The 22841-nt window shown below is 40.4% G+C and overlaps 1 protein-coding gene across 1 annotated transcript in view; it reads right to left on the bottom strand.

Moving 5' to 3' along the window:
- Window positions 1–20840, bottom strand: part of LOC122642096 (alpha-L-arabinofuranosidase 1-like) — a 51440-nt gene extending 30600 nt beyond the window's left edge. Inside the window, exons 1-11 of the mRNA XM_043835512.1 lie at window positions 20796–20840; window positions 20290–20502; window positions 14725–14779; window positions 13375–13586; window positions 12860–12981; window positions 12582–12735; window positions 4934–5003; window positions 3904–4049; window positions 3741–3786; window positions 3596–3648; window positions 1456–1600 (exon numbers count right to left, since the gene is read on the bottom strand). Coding sequence (XP_043691447.1) covers window positions 1456–1600; window positions 3596–3648; window positions 3741–3786; window positions 3904–4049; window positions 4934–5003; window positions 12582–12735; window positions 12860–12981; window positions 13375–13586; window positions 14725–14779; window positions 20290–20463 — 1177 coding nt within the window. The 5' untranslated portion in view covers window positions 20464–20502; window positions 20796–20840. The remainder of the gene's footprint in view (window positions 1–1455; window positions 1601–3595; window positions 3649–3740; window positions 3787–3903; window positions 4050–4933; window positions 5004–12581; window positions 12736–12859; window positions 12982–13374; window positions 13587–14724; window positions 14780–20289; window positions 20503–20795) is intronic.
- Window positions 20841–22841: the final 2001 nt, after the last annotated feature.

Below are 22841 nucleotides of genomic sequence, written 5' to 3'. Positions count from 1 at the left end.
TGGTGGTGATGGTGGTGGTGGTGATCTTTGGTGAAGAATATGACGGCATGCAAGAGCGTTATGTGGTAGGCCAGGAGGCCGGATTCGGCACCTGTAGACCCACTCCGATTCACTGGAGAGACACAGTTTGATCATGCCACACAAGATACGGACCACGGAGCACGTGCCCCCGCACCCCCACCCTCGAGAGGCCCCCTACATACATACAACAGAGCGTAGGGGTCGACAAACACAGTTGCAACCTGATCACATGGACATTGATAACCTATCTAGCTCTGTTGGTGGTTTGAGTATGGGTGATAGGGAGGGAGGACCGACTGGACATTGGCGTGCCCCATCTTTTGACGCACATGCCACTCCATTGGCATCGGATTATGGTGCATCACAACCTTACGGTGGATATGGATATGGATCATCATCATATGGGCAGTTTAGTGGGGTAGGGGACTATGACTACCAGTCCCAGTCCCAGGGACATACTGGATCATCTTTTGTAGATAACATCTTTGCATACCCTAGCGGACCTAGCTACCAACCTCACCAGCCATACATGCAGCCAATGCCATCGCCTCTTGCGCCGGCGCCAACATCATATCACAGTGGATCATCTTCTTCACGGACTGGATCGATTGGTAACCCTAGTTTATATCCTAGGATAGGTTACCTACAGACTGTTGATGATTCCATTTACGTGACACTTGTGGATGACTACACTCGTTTCTTCTCCGATTCTATACCGTGGTCCACATATGTCATTCAAACAGAGAGCAATGGACGTCGACTCCAGCGAGGCATGAGTGGGATTGATCCAGGGAGGCACAGCAACTACTATTAGCAGTTTAGCACTTGTAATTTGTAACTTAAGTTGTGATTTCATTAATCTATGTGTATTTAACTATTTATACATTAAGGTCGGCGACCGTATGTCAATCAAGGGTGCAAGCCCAAAACACCAATTTGAATTCACATTTTTACAATTTTATGGTTTAAATGTGTTTATTAAGCTTAAATAAGGCTGTCCATGAAGTTTCAGGCCTAAATATGGCCAAATACCCCCCGAGATGGACCCCCGAAATATTGCAGAAAAAATGCAATATTTCGGGAATATTTCGCGATATCTCGGATATTTCGGATATCTCGGTAGGCCCGAGATACCGATATATCGCGAGATATAGTACTATGGTTTATAAGTGTTAGTCCCTTTACACCTTAAACACCAATTAAAACAATGGATAAATAGTTCTGTCTAAATTGTCTTAAATAAATCCCTACCAAAACTGAGAAGTTTTTACTCCTCACCTTTGTTTACTAAAATCAATGATTTCCTTCAGGTAGAAAAGCTGATGATAATTTAGTTTGTATTTAAGGCATTGGCCATGCTCTATCTTTGAATACTGCCTCAAACCTTCCAATCCAAATGCAAAACAAGAAACACACTAGCAAAAAAATGCATACCTTTGTAATTCTTTTTCCAACAATCCTCATTCCCTATTGCAACATATCTCAAGTCAAATGGTTCTGGGTGTCCCATTGCTGCTCGAACAGAGCCCCACTTTGAACCAGAATCACCTCTTGCAAACTCAATGCTATCAAGAACTTCCTGCAGCATTATTACATACTTAACTTTGTGAATATATACCTCCAGAATTAAAATATTTGATTCAATCATTATAACCTCTCTGGGAAAATATAAAATGATGTTCTAAAATTCAAAAATGCTCAACTAGGTTATGACTGTCATCAATGTTATGGTAAGCACTCTGTTTTTCTAATGTCGTCCATTTGTCGACACGATTATAAGTGCATTCACTAGGTATACTAGTAGACGTACAATCAGTCCAAATCAATAACCATTTCGTGCAATGCCCCCACAGCAGGAAGAGGCAGTTGTCATTTGAAAGGACTCCCCCACCCGAGAAGGGTAACCTCGCACTCCTGGAAAAATGCTTCAAAACGAAAGAATGTTTCTCCAGGGCCCCACCCACCCCCTTTCTTTGCCCACCGATAAAAGAACGAGTCCCAACTGATTAACTCAACAAATAAAACACCACGAGTCTGGACATTACAGCTGGGACAATTTTTATGAGCACTGCAGCTGTGCACATCCTTTCTACTCTCAACTCAATAAGCCTTTTCCCAACTAAAAGGGATCAGCTACATGGATTCTGTTCTGCCATCAACCCTGTTCGCGTACAGCTTTTTCAAACTCTTCATTATATAATATCATTCAACTCATCTATGTATAAATACAGAATATGAAGAAAACATAGACTTTATATACATTAGGCAAACTCTATTATTTCTAATTACAGAGAACCCAGAAATGTCCCTCAGGGGCCCTTGTAGCCTGATGGTGAACATATAAATATCAAGCCCTTTGTTACACACTGATTGTCGTCCTTCAATTTTTGAGTATCCCAAATTGTCCATCTTACATATTGGGTAGTGGATTTTTAAGAAACCATAATACACCTTGCATTTAAGAGGTTTTAAATAAGTGGAAGGGCAATGTTAGAAAATAGAGGGGTTTTTAATGCTCGTGTCACCCTGCTTAAACATTAAGCTTTTTCAAGGAGAACAGTGATTGTAAGATGGAGGGACCATATGAATTGACAAGGGTGAATAAGTGTGCTGATACTGTATGCATGGCTATATGTACACAGCATTGGAGATGCACATCATCAATAGCATTAAACAGGCCAGATAAGCCACTTCTCCAACTTTGCACTACATAATATGTAATAGGTAACACTGAAACGTCAAATTCAGGTATCATCAGGGGGTTATGTCGACCAACCTAGCAATGTAAATGCAGGTATCGTCAGGGGGTTATGTCAACCAATCTAGCACTGAACAAACTATAGAATTCTATCTCTGATAGAATCAAACTCAACTATTCATGTTGAATTGGCTGTGCTATTTATTGAGCTACCTTCGTGCCCCTAGAATCCTGATAGATAGTGGAAAGATTGCCTGGGAGATACCAAAGCAGTCAAAAAGATTGGTGCAGGATCATAAGCTAATATGTTCACAATATTATAGTTTGTTTGATGGTATCTGCTACTCAGATAACCATAGTAATTCTAGAGCTAATATGTTCACCAAACCCCAACTTCTAGAAGGGAAGCATTAATTTACTACAAGGTCAACGCGAGCTCTGCCTGTTGCTTTGACGATTCATGATAACTCGAGGGATATATGTTGAGTTCTTGGTGCCAATGTCATTGCATGTCTTCGAAATACACCATTACCAAATGTCACAAACAAGGAATTAAGGAACAAATAACAATAGTTCAAGTGCAGTCCAGTCTACATTGATTTCATTATAGAACTTGGTCAATGGAAAGCATATTTTGTGGAGTGGATTAAGTACAAGCATATGAGATTTCAGAAGATCCCATCCAACTGGAACATATATCTTTGACACTGTACTGTCTGTTCTATTGATTCACATCACTTATAGATAATACCAATTATTCTTGATATTATTAAGGCATGAATGAATCAGATCTTTCGCAATATCAGCATATCAATAGATTCCTATCACAGGAAAAGCATTTTAATGAATGGTTATAAGTTAAAGTAAAAGACTTACCTGCACGAACGGTAAGACTGTGGGAGTATTGACCTGGTCATTATGACTAATTCCTGTAAATGACAGAAAGGAAATGCTGACATTTCAAACAAAGCAGATGAGGGCAATGTTTATTGTCTTAAAGCTCGTCGTCAAGTGGTAGTACCATTATTGAATACCCATATTGGCAATGCACCAAGGTCCTCTGCTAGCTGCAGAGAAGAAATATTAATAATTACTCAAATAGCTTATCAAATTATAACAAACTCCATTGATGATGAATTCATCCAGTAGGAACTATGAAGTAAAAATCCTTTAAAGAAACCCACTTGAAGAAATTCAAAGTATCCAAGTCCATCATCGGTCCAGTACATCCAAACATCACCGAAGTGTCCAGGCCTCTCCTCCCAGGGACCAATGGTTTCTCTCCACCTAAATGCATTTCTTAACCATTCACCTTCAACAAAGCATCCACCTAATACAATATATGGATCACAAAGTTCTCAGTATTAATCATTTTGAAACCCTGAAAACAAAACAAAGCAGAAGATTGCAAAATTCTTTTGCCTAGAAATCTATTTCCAGCAGCCACAGAAAGGTTTCCTACAATCAAGTAAAAAAATAAGAGGTAGAATTGGGTCATTTTAAGTTATGTTCTTGGACAATGACACTCTAAATCAGAGAATTTCATAGATATTACAGTTTTTGTGAAGAAGCTGAAGAACCATAAATATTCAGTCACCAATGTGAAGGAAAGGGAAATCCACATAAGGACTACCAACATTTCATCAACAATGAAGTGAATGAACCTGCTGTAAGGAATGTTGCAAATGGGTTTTCTATGAGATGGTGTCTAGAGATTTTAGCAATACCCAGTCGAAATGCAAAATGCTGCCAGACTCAGCTCAAGATATTTGAGTGTGATTATCACACTCAACATCTCTAAAACTGGTCCCAAACAGTAATAGGAGAACTAGGAAACTCTAAATTTCAAGTGGACAAATTCGGGACAGATAGCCCTTCTGCAGCCACTGGTTCAGCTACACTCTTTCCCGCTATCCTCCATCTTTGAATTTTAAATGAGAAACACAGGTGGTTGCATATTTAATTCAGCCTTGGAATGCAGAACCAAAGCATTTAAATCCCTAGGTGGAACGGCAGAATCAAGTGTTCCTTTGTTCTCCACTAGGACCTATATTGTGGGCATGATATTAGGCAGCCAAACACTCTTAGACACTTGAGTCTGTATTGAAAACTATATCGTGGACATTGATAATAGGCAACCAAAAGCTTCAATGCACATTCATCAGAAAATGAACTAACTTCAAACTGACAAAACAACAAATTTTACTGTAATACCGGGAAATCTGATGAACCGAGGTTTAAGACTTGCAAGCATCTCAACAAGCTCGTTCCGGAAACCATGTCCCTGCACCCGAAGAAAGGTTGGATAAAGAATAGCAATTTAAAATAAATAGATTCCATAAAAAGTAAAACATATAGCTCATCCTGATTTAGAGATCATGAACAAACTGAAAATTCTGTGAAGGACTAATACTTGAGAACTGAAACTGATAGCCATGTTACAGGAGGAACAATTCAGCATACTTCTTTTGCAAATATGTAGAAAAATGGGGAGCAGGGGAGGGGCTAAATGTTAGAGTTACTAGTAGTTATGTTCTAAGGGTAGTTTGGGAACTAGCCTGTTAACTAGTTGCCCTGTTTTGTAATTTCTATCTTTTTCCCTTTTTTACTGTTTACCTCCTTAGGGAGGTGTATGTAATTCCTTTACTTCTACTAATGAATCAATATAGCTGTGGAGAGACATCTCTCACACACACAAGTTACCAACCGAAATATTATTCCTCCATTATCTTCTTCTCTTCTTCTCTTCTTCTTCTCCATCTTCTTCTCCTTCACTTACCTAAATTCCAACCTAAAGACCAACTTGGTATCAGAGCCAAAAGGTTTGAGAGTCGTATCACCACTCTTTTCCACATTTTTTCCCTCTCTTTGAAATCCTTTGAGTTCTAGGATTTCAAAGAAGAGGTTCATATGTAAATCCTTTGCTGAAGTAATATGACATAGGTTTTCTACAACCTATTTGGTGATTGAAGATGGTCCTTGAGATAGTGTGGAGCTCCTTTGAAGTTATTTTCAAGTAAACCAAGCAGCAGCCTGGGGTTCCGCCAGTTCAAGGTTGCAGACAATCTCAGTCCTTCTTTCGATATCTTTTTGGAGCTTGGAATAGCTCAATAGAATCGTGGGTCCCTTCTATGCTCCAAGTGTGCCTCCTTGATGAATGAAGGTATTGTTCAAGCATAGCTCAGTTTCGTTGGAACTGTCGCTGCCCGATTTCCGCGCTTCAAGGTTGAATCCATGGCTCACTTCATTTCAGCATGGGTTTGACTGTTGGACCAGCCCACTAGGATCGTACAGGGGTCCTATTTATTGTGCTTGTGGTCCTCTTTGATGGATGAGAGCATCTTTTGAGCCCACCTCAGTTTCGTGGTGACAGATTTTCTGCCCAGGTAAGCCCAATAATGCTGTATTGTCCTTGTTCTTGCATTTAGGGTATGTTGGGCTTCTTGTCTAGTTGAGAAGTGATTTTGAACATCTGTATGTGAGTATTGGAGCTTGTTTAAGCTGCTTTTTCTTATTGGGGAGTGTGGGAGTGAAGCTTTTTCTTGCTGGAATCTCTGTTTTGTGTGTTGGGATAATTTCGTGGGTTGAGTGTGCCTCCCCTTTGGTCATTATCCTGCTTTATGGTCAAGTGCTATTTCCCATACACTATGGCTGATACACCTACATCTGAACTTGGTTCGGCTACCTCACAGCCTCTCCCCACAGCTCCTCCAATTGTCTATGAGAATGTGCCTACACAGATTTCCTTTGTGAAACTTGATGGCACTAACTATTTGGATTGGTCACACTCCGTAAGGCTTTCACTAAGAAGCAAACGGAAACTTGGCTATATTACCAGTACCATTACGGCTCCTAAGCCTACCTCACCTACTTATGAACAATGGGAAGCCGACGATTCTACAGTCATGACATGGCTGATTTTCTCTATGACCCCTGAGATTGGACAGAGGTTTATAAGAAAAGAGACTGCCAAGGCCATCTGGGACAGCGTTTCACAAACTTATGATCGGGTGGGTGACTCTGCCAAGGTCTACCAGCTTCACCAAAAGATCAACTCCATGCGACAAGGTGATAGGACCATTTCTGAGTACTATAATGCCTTTCTTGGCCTCTTGGAGGAATATGATCACTACAGATATCTTCACTTGAAGGACCCAGAGGATGAGGCTAAGGTCTATCGAACTCTTGAAAAAGAGCGTGTCTTTACCTTACTTGGTGGTCTGAATCCTGACTATGAGCCTATCAGACTTCAGATCTTAGGCCGGTCTCCCTTCCCATCTCTTAGTGAGGTCTGTAGTTACTTACAGAGTGAGGAGATTAGACGTGTTGCTATGGAGCCAGCTTCTGTATCTTCTCTTGAGAGGTCAGCCCTCAACTCCAGTTCTTCTCGCGACACCCGTGGAGGTGGTCGTGGCCCGGGGCCTAGCCGAGAGGTAGCCAACACAGTAGAGACAATGGGTGCCAATAGTGTTGGTCGGGACCATTTTAAATGTGACCATTGTGGGAGAACTGGACACACCAAGGATCGGTGTTGGTCTCTTCATGGTCGTCCTCCTAGCACACGTAGTCGTGGTGGCCGTAGATGGGGAGCCCGAGCTCACTCTGTGATGACTGAGGCAGATACTATACCGGATGACCCCACATTTATGGAGACAGTGATTCAACGGGTCATGTCACAGCTTAGCACATCTTCTACACCTTCTGTAGCCAGCTCCTCATCATCCTCGGCCTTACAGGTCTCTACTTCAGCCTCTACTGCAGCCCAGTCTTGGGTCATTGACTCTGGTGCTACTGACCATATGACTGGTTCGTCCCATAATTATGATTCCTATACCATTCGCCCTGGTAAGGATAAGGTTAGAATAGCTGATGGCTCCCTATCCTCCATCTCTGGTAAGGGTAGTATTCCTGTAAGCTTGGCTATTTCTCTTTCTTCTGTTCTTCATGTTCCTAACCTTACAGTTTATCTGTGAGTCACTTGACAAAATCTTTGAATTGCTCCGTCACATTTTTCCCTTCTCACTGTCTTTTTCAGGATTTGGTAACGAAGAGGATTATTGGTAGTGGACGTGAAGAGCAAGGCCTTTATTTTTTTGACCCTTTTCTGCCCACAGCTCAGTCTTATGTGTGTGGTCATACTGAGAGAAGTTCTGTGGAGTCTGTTATGTTATGGCATCGGCGTCTTGGCCATCCATCTTTTGTTGTAATGAGGAAACAATTGCCTCACTTATTTTCTTCTGTTGTTTCTTCTCATGTTTTTCAATGTGAACCCTGCATGTTTGCCAAACATTGTCGTTCCTCTTATCCATATCATGGTAATAGAACTGTTGCTCCTTTTCATCTTGTGCACACTGATGTTTGGGGACCTTCTCCTACTACCTCTTTATTTGGTTATCGTTATTTTGTGTCCTTTATTGATGATTTCTCTCGTGCTACTTGAACTGTTCTGATGAAACATAAAAGTGATATTTGTGATGGGTTTAAAACCTTCTATCAGATGATTCTTACTCAGTTTGACACCCGAATCAAAGTTGTTCGATCTGATAAAGGGGGGGAATACATGTTTAGTGGTCTCCAAAACTTCTTTACTGATAATGGCATTCTCCATCAGCTAGCGTGTGTTGACACTCCCCAACAAAATGGGGTTGCTGAGAGGAAGAATCGCCATTTATTAGAGGTCACCCGTAGTCTCTTATTTGGTATGCATGTCCCAAAAACCTTTTGGTCCGCTGCTCTTCTCACTGCTTCTTTCCTCATCAATCGCATGCCTACCAAACTTCTTGACTACAAATCTCCCTTGGACATTGGTTGTGTTTGTAAGTTTCAGCTTTCTCTCTTCCCCCTAAGGTCATTGGTTGTGTTTGTTATGTGTATGTAAACAAATCTGCCCGCACTAAACTTGATCCCAAAGCTCTCAAGTGTCTCTTCCTTGGGTACTCTTCTACTACCAAGGGCTACAAGTGCTATCATCCTTCTTCTCGCCGGTGTCTTATCTCAAAGGATGTCACCTTTCTTGAATCTCTTCTTTTCTTTGCCCCTTCTCAGCATCCTCTTCAGGGGGAGAAGTGTGGAAGTGAACAAGCTGCTGATTTTCTTCATTCTCCTCTTCCTATCTCTCCTTTTATGTTTGACATTGGTACACACAGGACTGTGGATGTGGTTAATACTAGTGATCAATCTCAATCAGATGTGAACACAAAATTGGTGGTTGAAAGTGGTCCTAGTAAGGAGAAGGATTACCACATTACATACAGAAAGGGTGAAGGCGTACATAATCAAAGAAAGCAAACCTACCAAGAGTCCTCTGTGGATCCAGATCCACATCTTGAGCTTCATCACTCTCAATCAGGTGACATCCCTTCTCCACCTTGTGATTTAGATCTTCCTATTGCTGTTAGAAAAGGGAAAAGAGCTTACACTAATCCAATAGCCCAGTTTATTTCCTATGATGCTCTTTCTCCCACAAGTATGGCCTTTATTACTGCTCTTTCTACAGCTTCGATTCCCAGGAATGTCATCGATGCTATGTCTGACCCAAAGTGGAGACAAGCTATGTCTGAGGAGATGATGACCCTTGAGAAGAATGGTACTTGGCAATTAGTGGACCTTCCTAAGGGACGTATCCCAGTTGGCTGTAGATGGGTCTATACAATCAAATATAAATCTGATGGTAGTGTCGAAAGATACAAAGCAAGGTTGGTTGCCAAGGGATACAGTCAAGTCTATGGGATTGACTATCAGGAGACGTTTGCTCCTGTGGCCAAGCACAATTCTATAAGAGTCCTCTTATCCTTGGCTGCCAATAATGATTGGCCTTTATACCAGTTCGATGTGAAGAATGCTTTCCTTCACGGTGACTTGGAAGAAGAGGTGTACATGCAAACCCCTCCTGGCTTCAAAATGCCTTCAGCTGAAGGGAAAGTGTGCCTTCTCAAGAAAGCACTATATGGTCTCAAACAATCTCCCAAGGCATGGTTTGAGCACTTCCGACAGGCTATTCTGAGAAATGGGTATTCCCAGAGTCAAGCTGATCACACTCTCTTTACCAAGTGGGGCAATGGTACTATCACAGCCCTCATTGTTTATGTTGACGATATTGTGGTCACAGGCGATGATATAACTGAAATAAGTAAACTGCAAGACTACCTGGCACAGCAGTTTGAAATCAAAGATCTGGGTCCCTTGCGGTACTTCTTAGGGATTGAAGTATCAAGAACCAAGAAAGGAATCAACATATGTCAATGGAAGTTTGTCTTTGATTTGTTGACAGAGACAGGGATGTCAGGCTGTAAACCAACAAATTCTCCCATTGAGCAGAATCATAAACTGGGAGAAGATTATGGTTCTCCTTTGGTTGATGCGGGAAAGTACCAACGGCTAGTGGGGAAGCTTATTTATCTTGCTATGACTCGCCCAGATATCTCCTATGCAATGGGAGTGGTGAGCCAATTCATGCATGCTCCCAAGAGTGGCCACTTAGATGTTGTGTACCGCATTATTAGGTATTTGAAGTCTTCTCCAGGGAAAGGACTATTATATGCCAAACACAATCACTCGAGAGTGGAAGGCTTCACTGATGCTGATTGGGCTGGCTCCATTACAGACAGAAGATCTACCTCTAGCTATTGTACCTTTGTGGGAGGTAATTTGGTTACTTGGAGAAGCAAAAAACAGCATGTTGTAGCCAGATCTAGTGCAAAAGCAGAATTTCGAGCTATGTCTCATGGTGTTTGTGAACTCATATGGTTGAAAAGGTTTGTTCAAGAACTGGGATTTGCTACTGAAGGCCCTATGAGACTCTACTGTGACAACAAGGCTGCCATCAATATTGTCCATAATCCGGTTCAACATGACCGAACCAAAAACATTGAGGTTGATAGGCACTTCATCAAGGAGAAGATTGATTCTGGCCACATTTGTACTCCGTTTGTGCAGACTGGTGATCAGCTGGCAGACATCTTCACTAAAGCTCTTGCTTTTCCTCAATTTAGTACACTCTTAAGCAAGCTGGGAATGCATGATATATATTCTCCAGCTTGAGGGGGAGTGTTAGAGTTACTAGTAGTTATGTTCTAAGGGTAGTTTGGGAACTAGCCTGTTAACTAGTTGCCCTGTTTTGTAATTTCTATCTTTTTCCCTTTTTAACTGTTTACCTCCTTAGGGAGGTGTATGTAATGCCTTTACTTCTACTAATCAATCAATATAGCTGTGGAGAGACATCTCTCACACACACAAGTTACAACCGAAATATTATTCCTCCATTCTCTTCTTCTCTTCTTCTTCTCCATCTTCTTCTCCTTCACTTACCTATATTCCCAACCTAAAAACCAACTCTAAAATCCAGTCATGCAGCTGGAAGAAATATGAAATGGAATATTTTTTAATTAGAATTCTGGGAAAAAATATTCTGCAGCAAAGTCCCAATCAGCCATCTAAAATCCAATCAAGTATTTGAAGTTGTATGCTTAGTCAGAATACTATCTTGAATATTAAGGCCAGATTTGGTACGATTTCTATTTCAATTTTGGATTGATTTCATGAAATAGTCAACAAATAGATTTTTTATTTGGGAGAGGGGGGAGGCGGGGGTGGGTTGGTGATGGTAGCGGGGGGAGGCCAGGGTGGGGGCAGGGGTGGGGTCAGGAAGGGGTGGTGATGGTGGTGGGGAGGTGATGGCGGTGGTGGCGGCGGCGGTAGGGAGTTGGTAGTGGTGGACCGGGGAGGGGAGATTCTCAGTTGAGTATGTGCTTTCCTCCATGCAACCCACCTTGAAAGAGCAAGCTGTTGTTTAATAAAAAGCAGGGAAGCTTGAATTGTATAATGTTGATTTATATGCTTCACTTTCTGAGGTTTCTTTACATACCGTAGTGTTTCACTTCATTCCCCTCTGTCCATCTGTTTAAATTCGCTTTATTTTGGTGATATTTTAATCAAATTGATGCAAAGTGAACTGACAGGTGGGAAAGGATATAATTCAAAATACTGAGAGAAAAGGAAGGAAATTAAAAGCAAAGAAATGGACCGGGTGTAAGCATGGAAAGTGAACATGGAGGGATGGAAAACTAAAGGAACAGGGACCTGGGAGATATTGTAGAAGTAGAGGTCTCTGGTGCCAATCCTGATAGTCCTTTCTTCTGTATTCGTGCAAATGCATTCCACCTTGGTCCGCCTTAGCACATAGAGAGCTCGATTCTGTCGGGAGAATGATCCCACATTGGATACCCCTGAAGTGGTAGTGGGGGAGGCGAGGGTGGGGGCAGGGGTGGGGTCAGGAAGGTGGTGGTGGTGGTGGTGGCAGGGAGGTGGTGGGGGAGGGGGCATGGTGGTGGAAAAATACAAAGGAAAGATACCTATACATGGGTGGATATACAACTGAATTTGAATCCCATATATGACACGTGGCCAATCCGAACCATCCCTTGGATATCCAATGGTCAGAATTCCACATGACCCTGCCACATGGAAAAACTAGGTGGACCATCCAAAGATTCCATATTAGGACCACCGTCCACAAGAACTCTTGCCAACAGACAAAGAGAAAAAGAAAATTCGAAGTCAAAATAACAAAACACTCATAACACTATAACAAAATCTCAGCAATAGTTTCATTATAAATCAAAATAAAATATCATGAAACATTTGATTTCGACAAAAAATTCTATCAAGAATATTTTTTCTTGAGAACCAAGTTGGCATCGCTATGCTTGCAACTATTAGAAAAAGACTTAAGAGGATTAGTGACAATTTCATTCCTTATAAAAAGAAGAAAATAAAAATAAAAATAAATGCATTTTGTAAAATATTTATCTAAATATTCATTAACATAATGGATTTAACTTAATAATGCATATAATGGTAATACCTTGTAAGTGTCCAAAGGCATTGCTGACACTTGATCAAACCAGATCACTCCTTTTTTTGTTGTTGTCAACTGAAGTCTTGAATTAGGGTTTGTTCCTTCAGCTTCCAACAGAACTTCCTTCTTTGTCCAGTTTGAAACATCAGAAGCAGCAGCTCTGCAAGAATCAGAGGAATAAAAAAATAGATTGACATCTGAAGCAAGCCTAGAAGATATTGTTGTTAATAGCCATTAGTTAGAGAACATAACTGGAACTATCCAAACCCGCAAACGATACTCACATAATGTTGGCAGTAGCCAGGATCTGTGATCCATTTGAGCTTGCCAATGAAACTGAGATGTCAACTGAATCTGTTGATGTAATATAAAAAACCACTTTGTAGGTCTTCCCTTGTTCGATATTCTGCATATCAAAAGGATGGTGTGATCCAAGACAGTATCAGCAAGCATGATATTCAAAATTTATGGTCAAAGTTTTTAAAGCAATAATTGAACAGATAGGCATGGGGGCAACACTGGTCACAACTCAACTCAACTAAGCCTTATCCCAACTAAATGGGGTCGGCTACATGAATCCCACTTTGACATTCAAATCTATTCAAATTTTAAACCGGACGCCACACTTAACACAAATTTCATCATCCGTCTTATGTGGCTCACATAAGGATTCAGAAAGAATCAGAACAGATCAAACTCAATCATCAAATAGGTGAAACTCCTTTAGATCACAAGGAAAGGTGATGGGAGGGGAGGGGAGGGGAGGGGGGGGGGGCACTTTCTGAAAGATTATGCTTACCATGCCCCAGAATCCAGGGTTATAAATTCCTACTCCGCTTGCGGGACAGGTTTTGGAACCTTCAATGTCACACAGTACCTCCATTCGAAGTGCCACCATATTACGACTGAAACATGATGACCGTTCAGTTGACACAATTAGAGATGATTCATCGCCAATTACAGACCAAGGATCAATATTCGAGGGAGTGTTAGGGCCCCCAGCTTCAAAACCTGGAATCAAAATTGCAGCAACAACGCTAAAGACTAAGTTTACCATCAGATGAAGCTGACAAGAGATTATTATTTTTTCTTGCTACATAACAGCTATAGGAACACCACATGGATATGAAACAAGAAAGACACTGTAATGTTTCTGCACAGCATTATTGTAAGAACTCATAATAAAATATAAAAACATAACCACCACCTATAAGATCAAGCTAAAGAGAACATCATCCTTGTCCTTGTACCTTTTCCCCAGAAAAGGAATGAGCAGAAAGAAATAAAATGCAGTTTCCCTATTGCTGTTTCCATGAGAATAAAATGGAAGGATATCTAGAATCCATTAGGGGTAATGCTTCATTCTGCAAGACTGTTAAAAATTTACATGTCATATATTTGCAGCTTGTGACCATACCACAGTTTAGTAAACCAACACCAAAGAGGGAGAAGATAAAGTGGAATGATGGTAGGAGATACCTTCCATCACACCAGCCTAAACACTTTATAATATTCTAAAACATACTCTTAGTAGGAATCCTACTAAGGAGGAAGTCATAGTTAAGTTAGACAACAATATAAGCTAAGCCTAATCCCAATCACAAATGGAAACAATAAAAGCAATAACAAATATATATAACTTAGCTAACAAAGCAGAACTATCCCATGGTATGCTGGTCCATGGATGTCCATGGACCAGCACCAAATGCTACAGACTCTAACACATCTCACATGGCACATGCAACCACGAGCACAATATTTAGTCCATAGAGATATCAAATGCTGAGAATAGAACCAATATGATCTCCTATGAATCTTCGGAATGGAGTTTTAGCATATTTATTTGTGTGCTTAATTAAAGAAACGTATTTTTTATAGTCAATATTATTAATCAGGTCTGATCTTCGTCTATTACTGATCTCAAATGTCACCTGATGATAGGTGGATTCAAAATCACACCTATCAATGCCACCATTGCAGCCATAATGGAAGGCTGAAATGTCATATTGTATAGTAGAAAACTATCGTAGTCATTAAGCATGCTAATTTTTTATTTAATTTAACCAGCTAAAGTGCTGCTGATGACTAGCTTTTAATTATTGAATGGTTTCTCTTCTATGGTTATAATTCAACAGAATTAAGAAATTACCTCTGTTGCTTACAAGTTCTGCCCATAACCCACCAGCCCCTGCATGGTTGATCTCCTGCAGAAAAAAAATAAATTCAAAATGTTTCCACTCATCAGCATCCAAGGAAAACATATTAAGACAAAAACACAGGAGATAAATATGCCTAGTATGTTTTTAGTTCTCAAATTACCAATGATGAATGCCTAGTTAGTTTAGACCTTTTAAATAAAAGAACAATTGAGACTCCTTCCCTCCGACCACGTTGAAGTGGTTTTGTTGGATTGTATGGGCCAGAATACCGTGGGGGTATTCTGGACATTTTCTTCTTTTATTATGTTTCTTTTGAATGTGGGTTTTAGTCCCACATTGCTTATTGTAATTTTGTCCTATGTTTTCATTATTATAAATAGATGTGCTTGGGCTGATCATAATCATCCAAGCATTCATACTCTAATTCTAATCTGTTAACATGGTAGATGTTTGCTAGGAATGTCCCATCTCAATATTGGGGAGACACGGTTCTCACTGCTGCCTATCTCATCAATAGATTACCTACTCGGGTCCTTGACTCCCGTAGCCCATTTGATGTTTTACTGGGGAATTCCTCCTTTATTGTGCCTCCCAAAGTGTTTGGTTGTATGTGTCATGCTAAAGATACAAAATCTCCAGGCAAATTTGAACCTATAGGGCTACGTTGTATTTTCTTGAGTTATTCTCCAACCCAGAAAGGTTATAAGTGCTACCATCCCCCTTCCCGCCGTACTTTGGTTAGTATGGATGTTGTCTTTCATGAGACCCTTTCCTATTTTTCTTCACTACCTCTTCAGGGGGAGAGTTCTAGTGAAGATGTGCCTTTTGAGATTCCTCCTCTTGAGGTTCCTCTAGCTGCTTCCCAGCCACCTATGGCTACTGCCTACCCACCCACGGCTACTGCCCAGCCTCCTTTGGATGCTGCCCAACCTTCTTTAATTGATGCCCAACCTCCTCTGGCCATTCCCCCCTCATCTGAAGGGAATCCTTTATAGGGGAGACCATAGAAAAGAATGTTGTTAATGTTCCTATTCATGGGGAGCTGACACCAGTCCAGAGAACTATTGGTGAATTTCAGAAGAGGATTGACAACTCCAATATACTCACCTATAAAAGGGGGCTGGACCAACAGAGGGCAGCTTCAATCCACTTTAGCACTAATACCCATCCAGTTGCCGGCTCAAGATCCAGATCCTTCCTCTCCTGGTAAGCATTCTTCTTCCGACTTACCTATTGCTCATCGCAAAGGTACTAGGACTTGCACTTTACATCCCATATCTCGTGTTGTTTATTATAGTTCTCTTTCTCCTTCTTTTCGTGCATTTGTAGCTTCTCTTTCTTCTGTTTTGATTCCTAAAAATTGGTAGGAAGCATCTACAGATGGAAAGTGGAAGGCAGCAATGTTGGAAGAAATGAGAGCACTACACAAAAATAATACGTAGGATCTAGTGGCTCTTCCTCCAGGGAAAAAACCAGCGGGTGTAAATGGGTCTTTGTGGTCAAACAGAAGGCTGATCGTTCAGTGGATCGATATAAGGCACGTCTGGTTGCAAAGGGGTTCACTCAAACTTATGGAGTTGACTATCAGGAGACCTTTGCACCAATAGCAAAACTCAACACTGTACGAGTGTTATTATCTTGTGCTGCAAATCTTGGGTGGGATCTTCAGCAGTTAGATGTAAAGAATGCCTTCCTCCATGAGGAGCTTGAGGAGGAGGTATATATGGACATTCCATCAGGCTTCTCTGATGACAGGACCAAGGGGTAGGGTCTGTAAATTAAAGCGTGCCCTTTATGGGTTGAAGCAGTCACCTAGAGCCTGGTTTGGAAGATTTCACAAGGCTATGATTTCAGCAGGCTATAAGCAGAGCAATGCTGATCACACTTTGTTTATCAGACGAGTTGGTGACAAGGTAACTCTTCTCATAGTCTATGTAGATGATATTGTGGTCACTGGTAATGATGGTGATGCTATCAAGAATTTGAAGCTCTTCCTTGGCCGTGAGTTTGAGGTAAAAGATCTCAGACCTCTAAAATATTTTCTAGGGATAGAAGTTGCTCGATCTTCGAAGGGCATCTTTCTTTCTCAAAGAAAATATATCTTTGATCTAATGACTAAGACTGGGCTGCTAGGTTGTCATCCTTCAGATACTCCTATGGAAGCTATTACAAGACTTAAGGAGAAAGAGGGTGAACCTGTTGACAAGGGTTGTTATCAGCGATTAGTGGGCAAACTAATCTACCTCTCTCATACACGACCTGACATAGCCATGGCTGTAAGTTTGGTGAGCCAGTTTATGCATGATCCCTATTCCTCTCACTTGGAGGCAGTCCGTCGTATTTTGCGGTATTTGAAGTCTGCTCCAGGAAAAGGAATCCTTCTCTCTCCCAATGGTCACTTGAAGATTGAAGGTTATACTGATGCCGATTAGGCTGGCTCCACTGACAAAAAATCTATCTCCGGCTATTGTTCCTTTGTGGGTGGGAACCTTATCATATGGCATAGCAAAAAGCAGAACGTTGTGGCAAGGTCCAGTGCTGAAGCTGAATTTCATGCGATGGCACAAGGAATTTGTGAACTTCTATGGCTTAGAGGATTGTTGCAAGATATTGGTGTTGCTGTCCATCTTCCCATGATGACAATAAAGCAGCCGCAGCCATTAGCATTGCTCATAACCCTGTCTAGCATGATCATACTAAACATGTGGAGGTTAACCGACATTTCATCAAGGAGAAGCTCGAAGCCGGACTCATTTGTGTTCACTTTGTGAAGTCTCCTGATCAATTGGCTGATGTGTTCACTAAGGGACTAAGTGGCACAGTGTTTCTTCCTATTTTAGTCAAATTGGGCATGCATGACATATATGCTCCAACTTGAGGGGGAGTGTTGGATTGTATGGGCCAGAATACTGTGGGGGTATTCTGGACATTTTCTTCTTTTATTATGTTTCTTTTGTATGTGGGTTTTAGTTCCACATTGCTTATTGTAATTCTGTCCTATGTTTTCATTATTATAAATAGATGTGCTTGGGGTGATCATAATCACCCAAGCATTCATACTCTAATTCTAATCTGTTAACAGGTTTCATGAAAACTCACAATCCTCCAGCAACTCTAAGTCTACAACAACAATTCAACATGCAAGCTCTATAGAAGAATAGGAAGCAAGGGCACAAGCAACATTAGAAGACAGTCTAACATGCAACTAGGAATAGAACTCAAAATTGACAAAAAAAATCACTAAAATGCCTGGTTGGTGTAACTGAGCTTAGAAGTAAGCAATGCCACAATCATTGGAACTTATTCACCAATACTGCCATCAATGTCTTCATGTTGCATGACCTCTTAACATTTCACCACAGATTCCCAAATCCTTTGCTTGTTGTGCAGTGACAGTACCAATATCCACTAATCGTTGTTTCCAGATACAGTTTCCAGTTGACATTTCTTCTGATTCATCGATACGAGAAGCAAATTGTTGTGTGCAGGAATCAATATCTCGGCATCGGCATATTGAGTGTACCAAATCCTTATGAAGTAATGGTAATTTAAGGGGGCTAGCTTATGGGCCAGGCGTCCCTTTGACCTGATAGATATCATCACTTCCCCGCCAACAATAATTTTTTTACAGCTGAGGTAGCAGGGTAATGGTAAGTGTTACCACTCCTGTCTCTCAGCACTCACAAGAATAAATCAATGGCTGTTGGTTCCTCTCAAAGTACAGCTTCTACGAAAATTTCTCCACTTCTTCAGGAGCTTTTAAGATTTGAGGGGCTTTGCCAGTTGGGAAGGACCTTAAGGATAATTCCTTTTCATTCTCTAATAAAAAATCAAGGTAATGGAATGGTGGTATGATGGGAGTTATGGGAGTCTTCTTCAAGAGAGGGGGTAGTAGTGGAGGGCGGTTCAAGTGATGAGGAATTAAACTCTTAGGCACATCAGATATATCTGTTCAAGGGTGATTTTTGCGGAGCTTTTGAATATTTGGAGGGAGACAAACCATCCAGTATATTTTCTCACATCCCTCTCCATTAGCATTTTATAAATTTGTTTCTCTTCCGAAATTCCCACAAAAGGGATTCTTATCATTTCATATACTCCCAATCATGGTTTAAAGTATCAGTTTGTATCGTATCGTATCGTATCGGTCGATACAATACATACCGATACGTATCTATTTTTAGAAAAGTAGTATGTCTTGATTGGTATTGTATTGTATTGGCCGATACAAACCAATACGATATGATACGGACCGATACTTATGATACGTAGGTTAAAGGTTCTATGAGAGTATCAATACATATCGGCTGATACGGCTCGATACAGCTCGATACATACCGATACAGTCGATACCAACCGATACACATTGATACGGCCATTAAATGCCCATGCGACTATTAGACTATGATTTTGTTTTAGAGATTGAAGAAGATTTCACAGAAAAAGGTAGGTTTCAAAAAAAAATTATTCTTTGTGTTTAAATCATGGTTTTTTTAATCCTATTTTTTTGCTATAAATCGATAAATTTAGGTAAAACTAAGGTAGTTGATGTATCAAACTTGATCATTTGTAAGGATTTTACTCAAATTGATGATAGTCTGATCTCATTATACATTTATCTCCATTTTAGTGTGTATGCATGATACATGTAATATATTACTTATTTATATATTTTGCTCCAAAAGTGTGTTTCCATGTGTGTATCTTGACCATTTCCTTGCATATTTGTAGCATACAATACATATCTCTGGTACGATATTATACGTCTCTTAAAATCACCCTTCCAATACGATACCTGATACCAATACTTTAAACCTTGCTCTGAATCATAATTAATGATTTTGGTCGAAATTCAATTGAAATTTGCTACATTTCAGTGGTCAATTGGTCATATTTTGGTTCGAAATTAGGGAAATCCTAATCAAACACCTCTAAACATATTTGAACCTTTAGATTGTAAAAACCAAACCCAAAATAGTAGTTCGGCATCAGACCCTATGTTGGTACTATACATTGTATGTTTTGATATCGTCTCTCTTATATAACTTATTCTATATATAATTTAGTACTAGAAAACACAACACTCACTAAAAGCAATTGAATATGTATTAAGAATGAAAAAAATACATTTAATAGTATACAGTAAAAAAAATTCATACTGTCATTGTAGACACTTAATTGGGATTGCTTTTTAAGCATGTTTACATATGTTTGAAGCATTAGATTGGAGAAAAGAACACCCAAAGTTCTAGTTTGGCTTCGGACCCTATGATATATAGTGCCCATGTTATCTTTTGCCTATGATATATAGGTCTGTGCAATCAGACAATTGTTTTCAATACTTGATGTAATTCCCATGACAAAATAAGAAATCAAATTCCTTCTAAAACAATAGGATTTGGACTCTAATGATATGCATTGAATTGATTAGAACAGCAAGCATTTAATTTGACAGCTCAATTTAAACAATATCTGAAATTGCCACAAATCAGCTATTTAATGGACTCCCAAAATCCATTACAGGATAATAGAATTTTCTTATCTCAAGTGCTCACCTCAAAGAATAGGCCAAACAGCGTCTCAGGAATCTGCCAACCCGAGGCCTCAGAAGCATTTATAGAAAAGTGTGCTGACTGATTAGTGTCTGTACTGACATCAAAACTTTGGCACAAAGCAAATAGACCAAAGAGCATGAACAGAACACTGAGATAAGCCTGGAATGAACCCATGGTTCCTCACTGCATCCAATCTTCACACCTACGGTGAAGCTGTAATACAGAAGCAATTTGAATCATACCCAACCAAATTTTAAGATTATACTCTAGAAAATAACATAAAAGCAAGCAAGTAGAGAGCTTTAATACAGCTTTAGGTAAACAAAATCTTCAAAAACACTACCAATTCTCAATTTTGTTTACTGAGAAGAGAACTTAGAAAAGAATCTTGAATGAAGCGTAAGACTTAAAATTCCCACTCACTTGGACTGGAAAAAAAAATGCAACTCAATGAAAAGACGAATTTCGTGAAGAATATCTAATCAGGGAGCTCAAGAAACATTTACCTGAATTCAATCAAAAACAGCTATTTTTCTTTCCCAAAGGATTAACTGTAGACTACAGAAGTGTCGAAAGATGAGAAAGTCAATTGAGATATATAATTGTGGGTAGGCTCAGTCCGATTCGTATCTTTCTTCCTTGCTTGAGCCGAAACGTCTAACTCGAGCAGACGACGACCGTACGCATGCCGTTGCTTGGCGTGGCAGTGCGGAAAGAAACTACTTTTGTTTCGGTTGTGACGTTGCGTCATATAAGCGTACTGCACTAGTGCACACTGGGTTTTTTTTTTTTTTTTTTTTTCTTTCCTGTTTGTGAGAGTAGTGGATAAAGACGACAACAATACAGTTTTTTAAATCGGGACTGGAGGTAGCAGTCGGACCTGCTTTTGGTTCGGTTGATAGTTGAACCGGTCCTGGTTGAACAAATTAATCTCAAGTGTTTAACCACTCGACATGAATGGCCAAACTGTTGACCCGGATTTAACGATGAGAACAATTATACTGGCTTCATATGGAACTTTTTAGGAAGGAATTGCCTTCCATTTTTTTATTATTTTCTACTTTTATCTCCCCAACTATTTTTATGATGGTATGAGTTTGACGAAGCAGGTTAATCAATTTGCAAGCGGTGAATGGTCATAATTTTTTCTACCAAAAAACACAAAAGAATGGTCATAATTTTGGTGAGTGCTTCGTGTGTTCGAGTGCTTTTTTCTCAAGAGTCTGAGAGTTTGAAGACGTGATAACAACATTGGCTTCTGTTCGCCAAGGTTGCATTTGGGCGTCTCGTTCTGAATCTGCAAGACAATTGTTAGAAGGATTTTTAGGTATTTTCGCCATTTATGCATGTAGTTTTCTCTGTCGTTTGTGTGTTTCATCTCCGCCTTATTGCGTGTAATTCATTTTCCTCCTTCCTTCTTTGCTTCTTCCACCATGATTCTTGGAACCGCCATGGATGATGATGCCGATGATGATGACGAATATGCTTGGGAAAGCATCCCACTTTCATGGATCATCACCCTCCCCCTTCCCCTTCCCTTCCCCCTCCCCTGAAGCTCCCCGTTCTGCTCTATCCATTTTGCCCCCTCACTCTGTGGGCATCAGCTCTGCGATTAATTATGGATTTTAATCATTGTCGGCAACCAATCGCAGTGTCTGTGCTTCAACTTTGGGTTTCAATTTCTCAGCTCTCTATGGACAACGTCGAGGGGCTTCCAATCAAGGGAGGTATTTTATTTTTCTATGTTTATGTGTTTGCAGGTGTTGCCAACTTATGTGTCGATGGTATCATGGTTATCGTTGGCTCCAAGGCTCCAACCGTCGTTTAATCTTCATCATTCCTCTCCTGTCACCGGACGAAGTTCCACTCACCAATCCAGCAAATCCTTGCAAATCTGTTCGAAAATAGGTTGTAGCAGCGATTCTAGTGGTCTTCTTGTTATAGATCAAAGCTCCACTCGTCGATCCAGTAGACCTTTGCCGATCCAGCAAGTTTGTTTGAAAATAGCTTATGCCAGCGTGTCGACATGCGTGGGTAGTTTGGTGTGGGTCTTTTCTGAAGGTGATCAACATAGATTCGCGGAAACATGGTAGGATCGATTCTATCAATGGAGAATGCTATTAAATCATCTAGAACAACAGGGAGATGGTTACCTAGAGTCTCACAGAAGCAAGACCTCCAACCAATGATAACCCTTTCTCAGTCGTTCCATGCACTACGCAAAGCTTAATGTTTCCACACGATCAAGTCAACTCCTCCACACGCAAGGGTTCTCAAAACCCAAGCTTTCTTCAAGATCAAACACTAAGAGAGAACGGTTCTAGGGAGGAGAGTGTTCCACTGATTTTCCAAGGATGAGATAGTCCTTGAATTTTGGCCATCTCATGAATATATGTAATTTGCCCTCTCACTCTCAAATTGGTAGTACACGTGGGCAGGAAATATTGAGTTTCTTATTGGGATTCAATCACCAACCCATCCAATCTTTCTCACCAAGGAAAGATCCCTATTGTTAGAGGAATCCAATATTGGGTCCAATTTCCAATATTGAC

This window comes from Telopea speciosissima, chromosome 10 (assembly GCF_018873765.1).
Source record: "Telopea speciosissima isolate NSW1024214 ecotype Mountain lineage chromosome 10, Tspe_v1, whole genome shotgun sequence".
NCBI lineage: Eukaryota > Viridiplantae > Streptophyta > Magnoliopsida > Proteales > Proteaceae > Telopea > Telopea speciosissima.
Note: the sequence above shows the minus strand (reverse complement) of the source record. Positions and strands in the feature narration are given on the sequence as shown.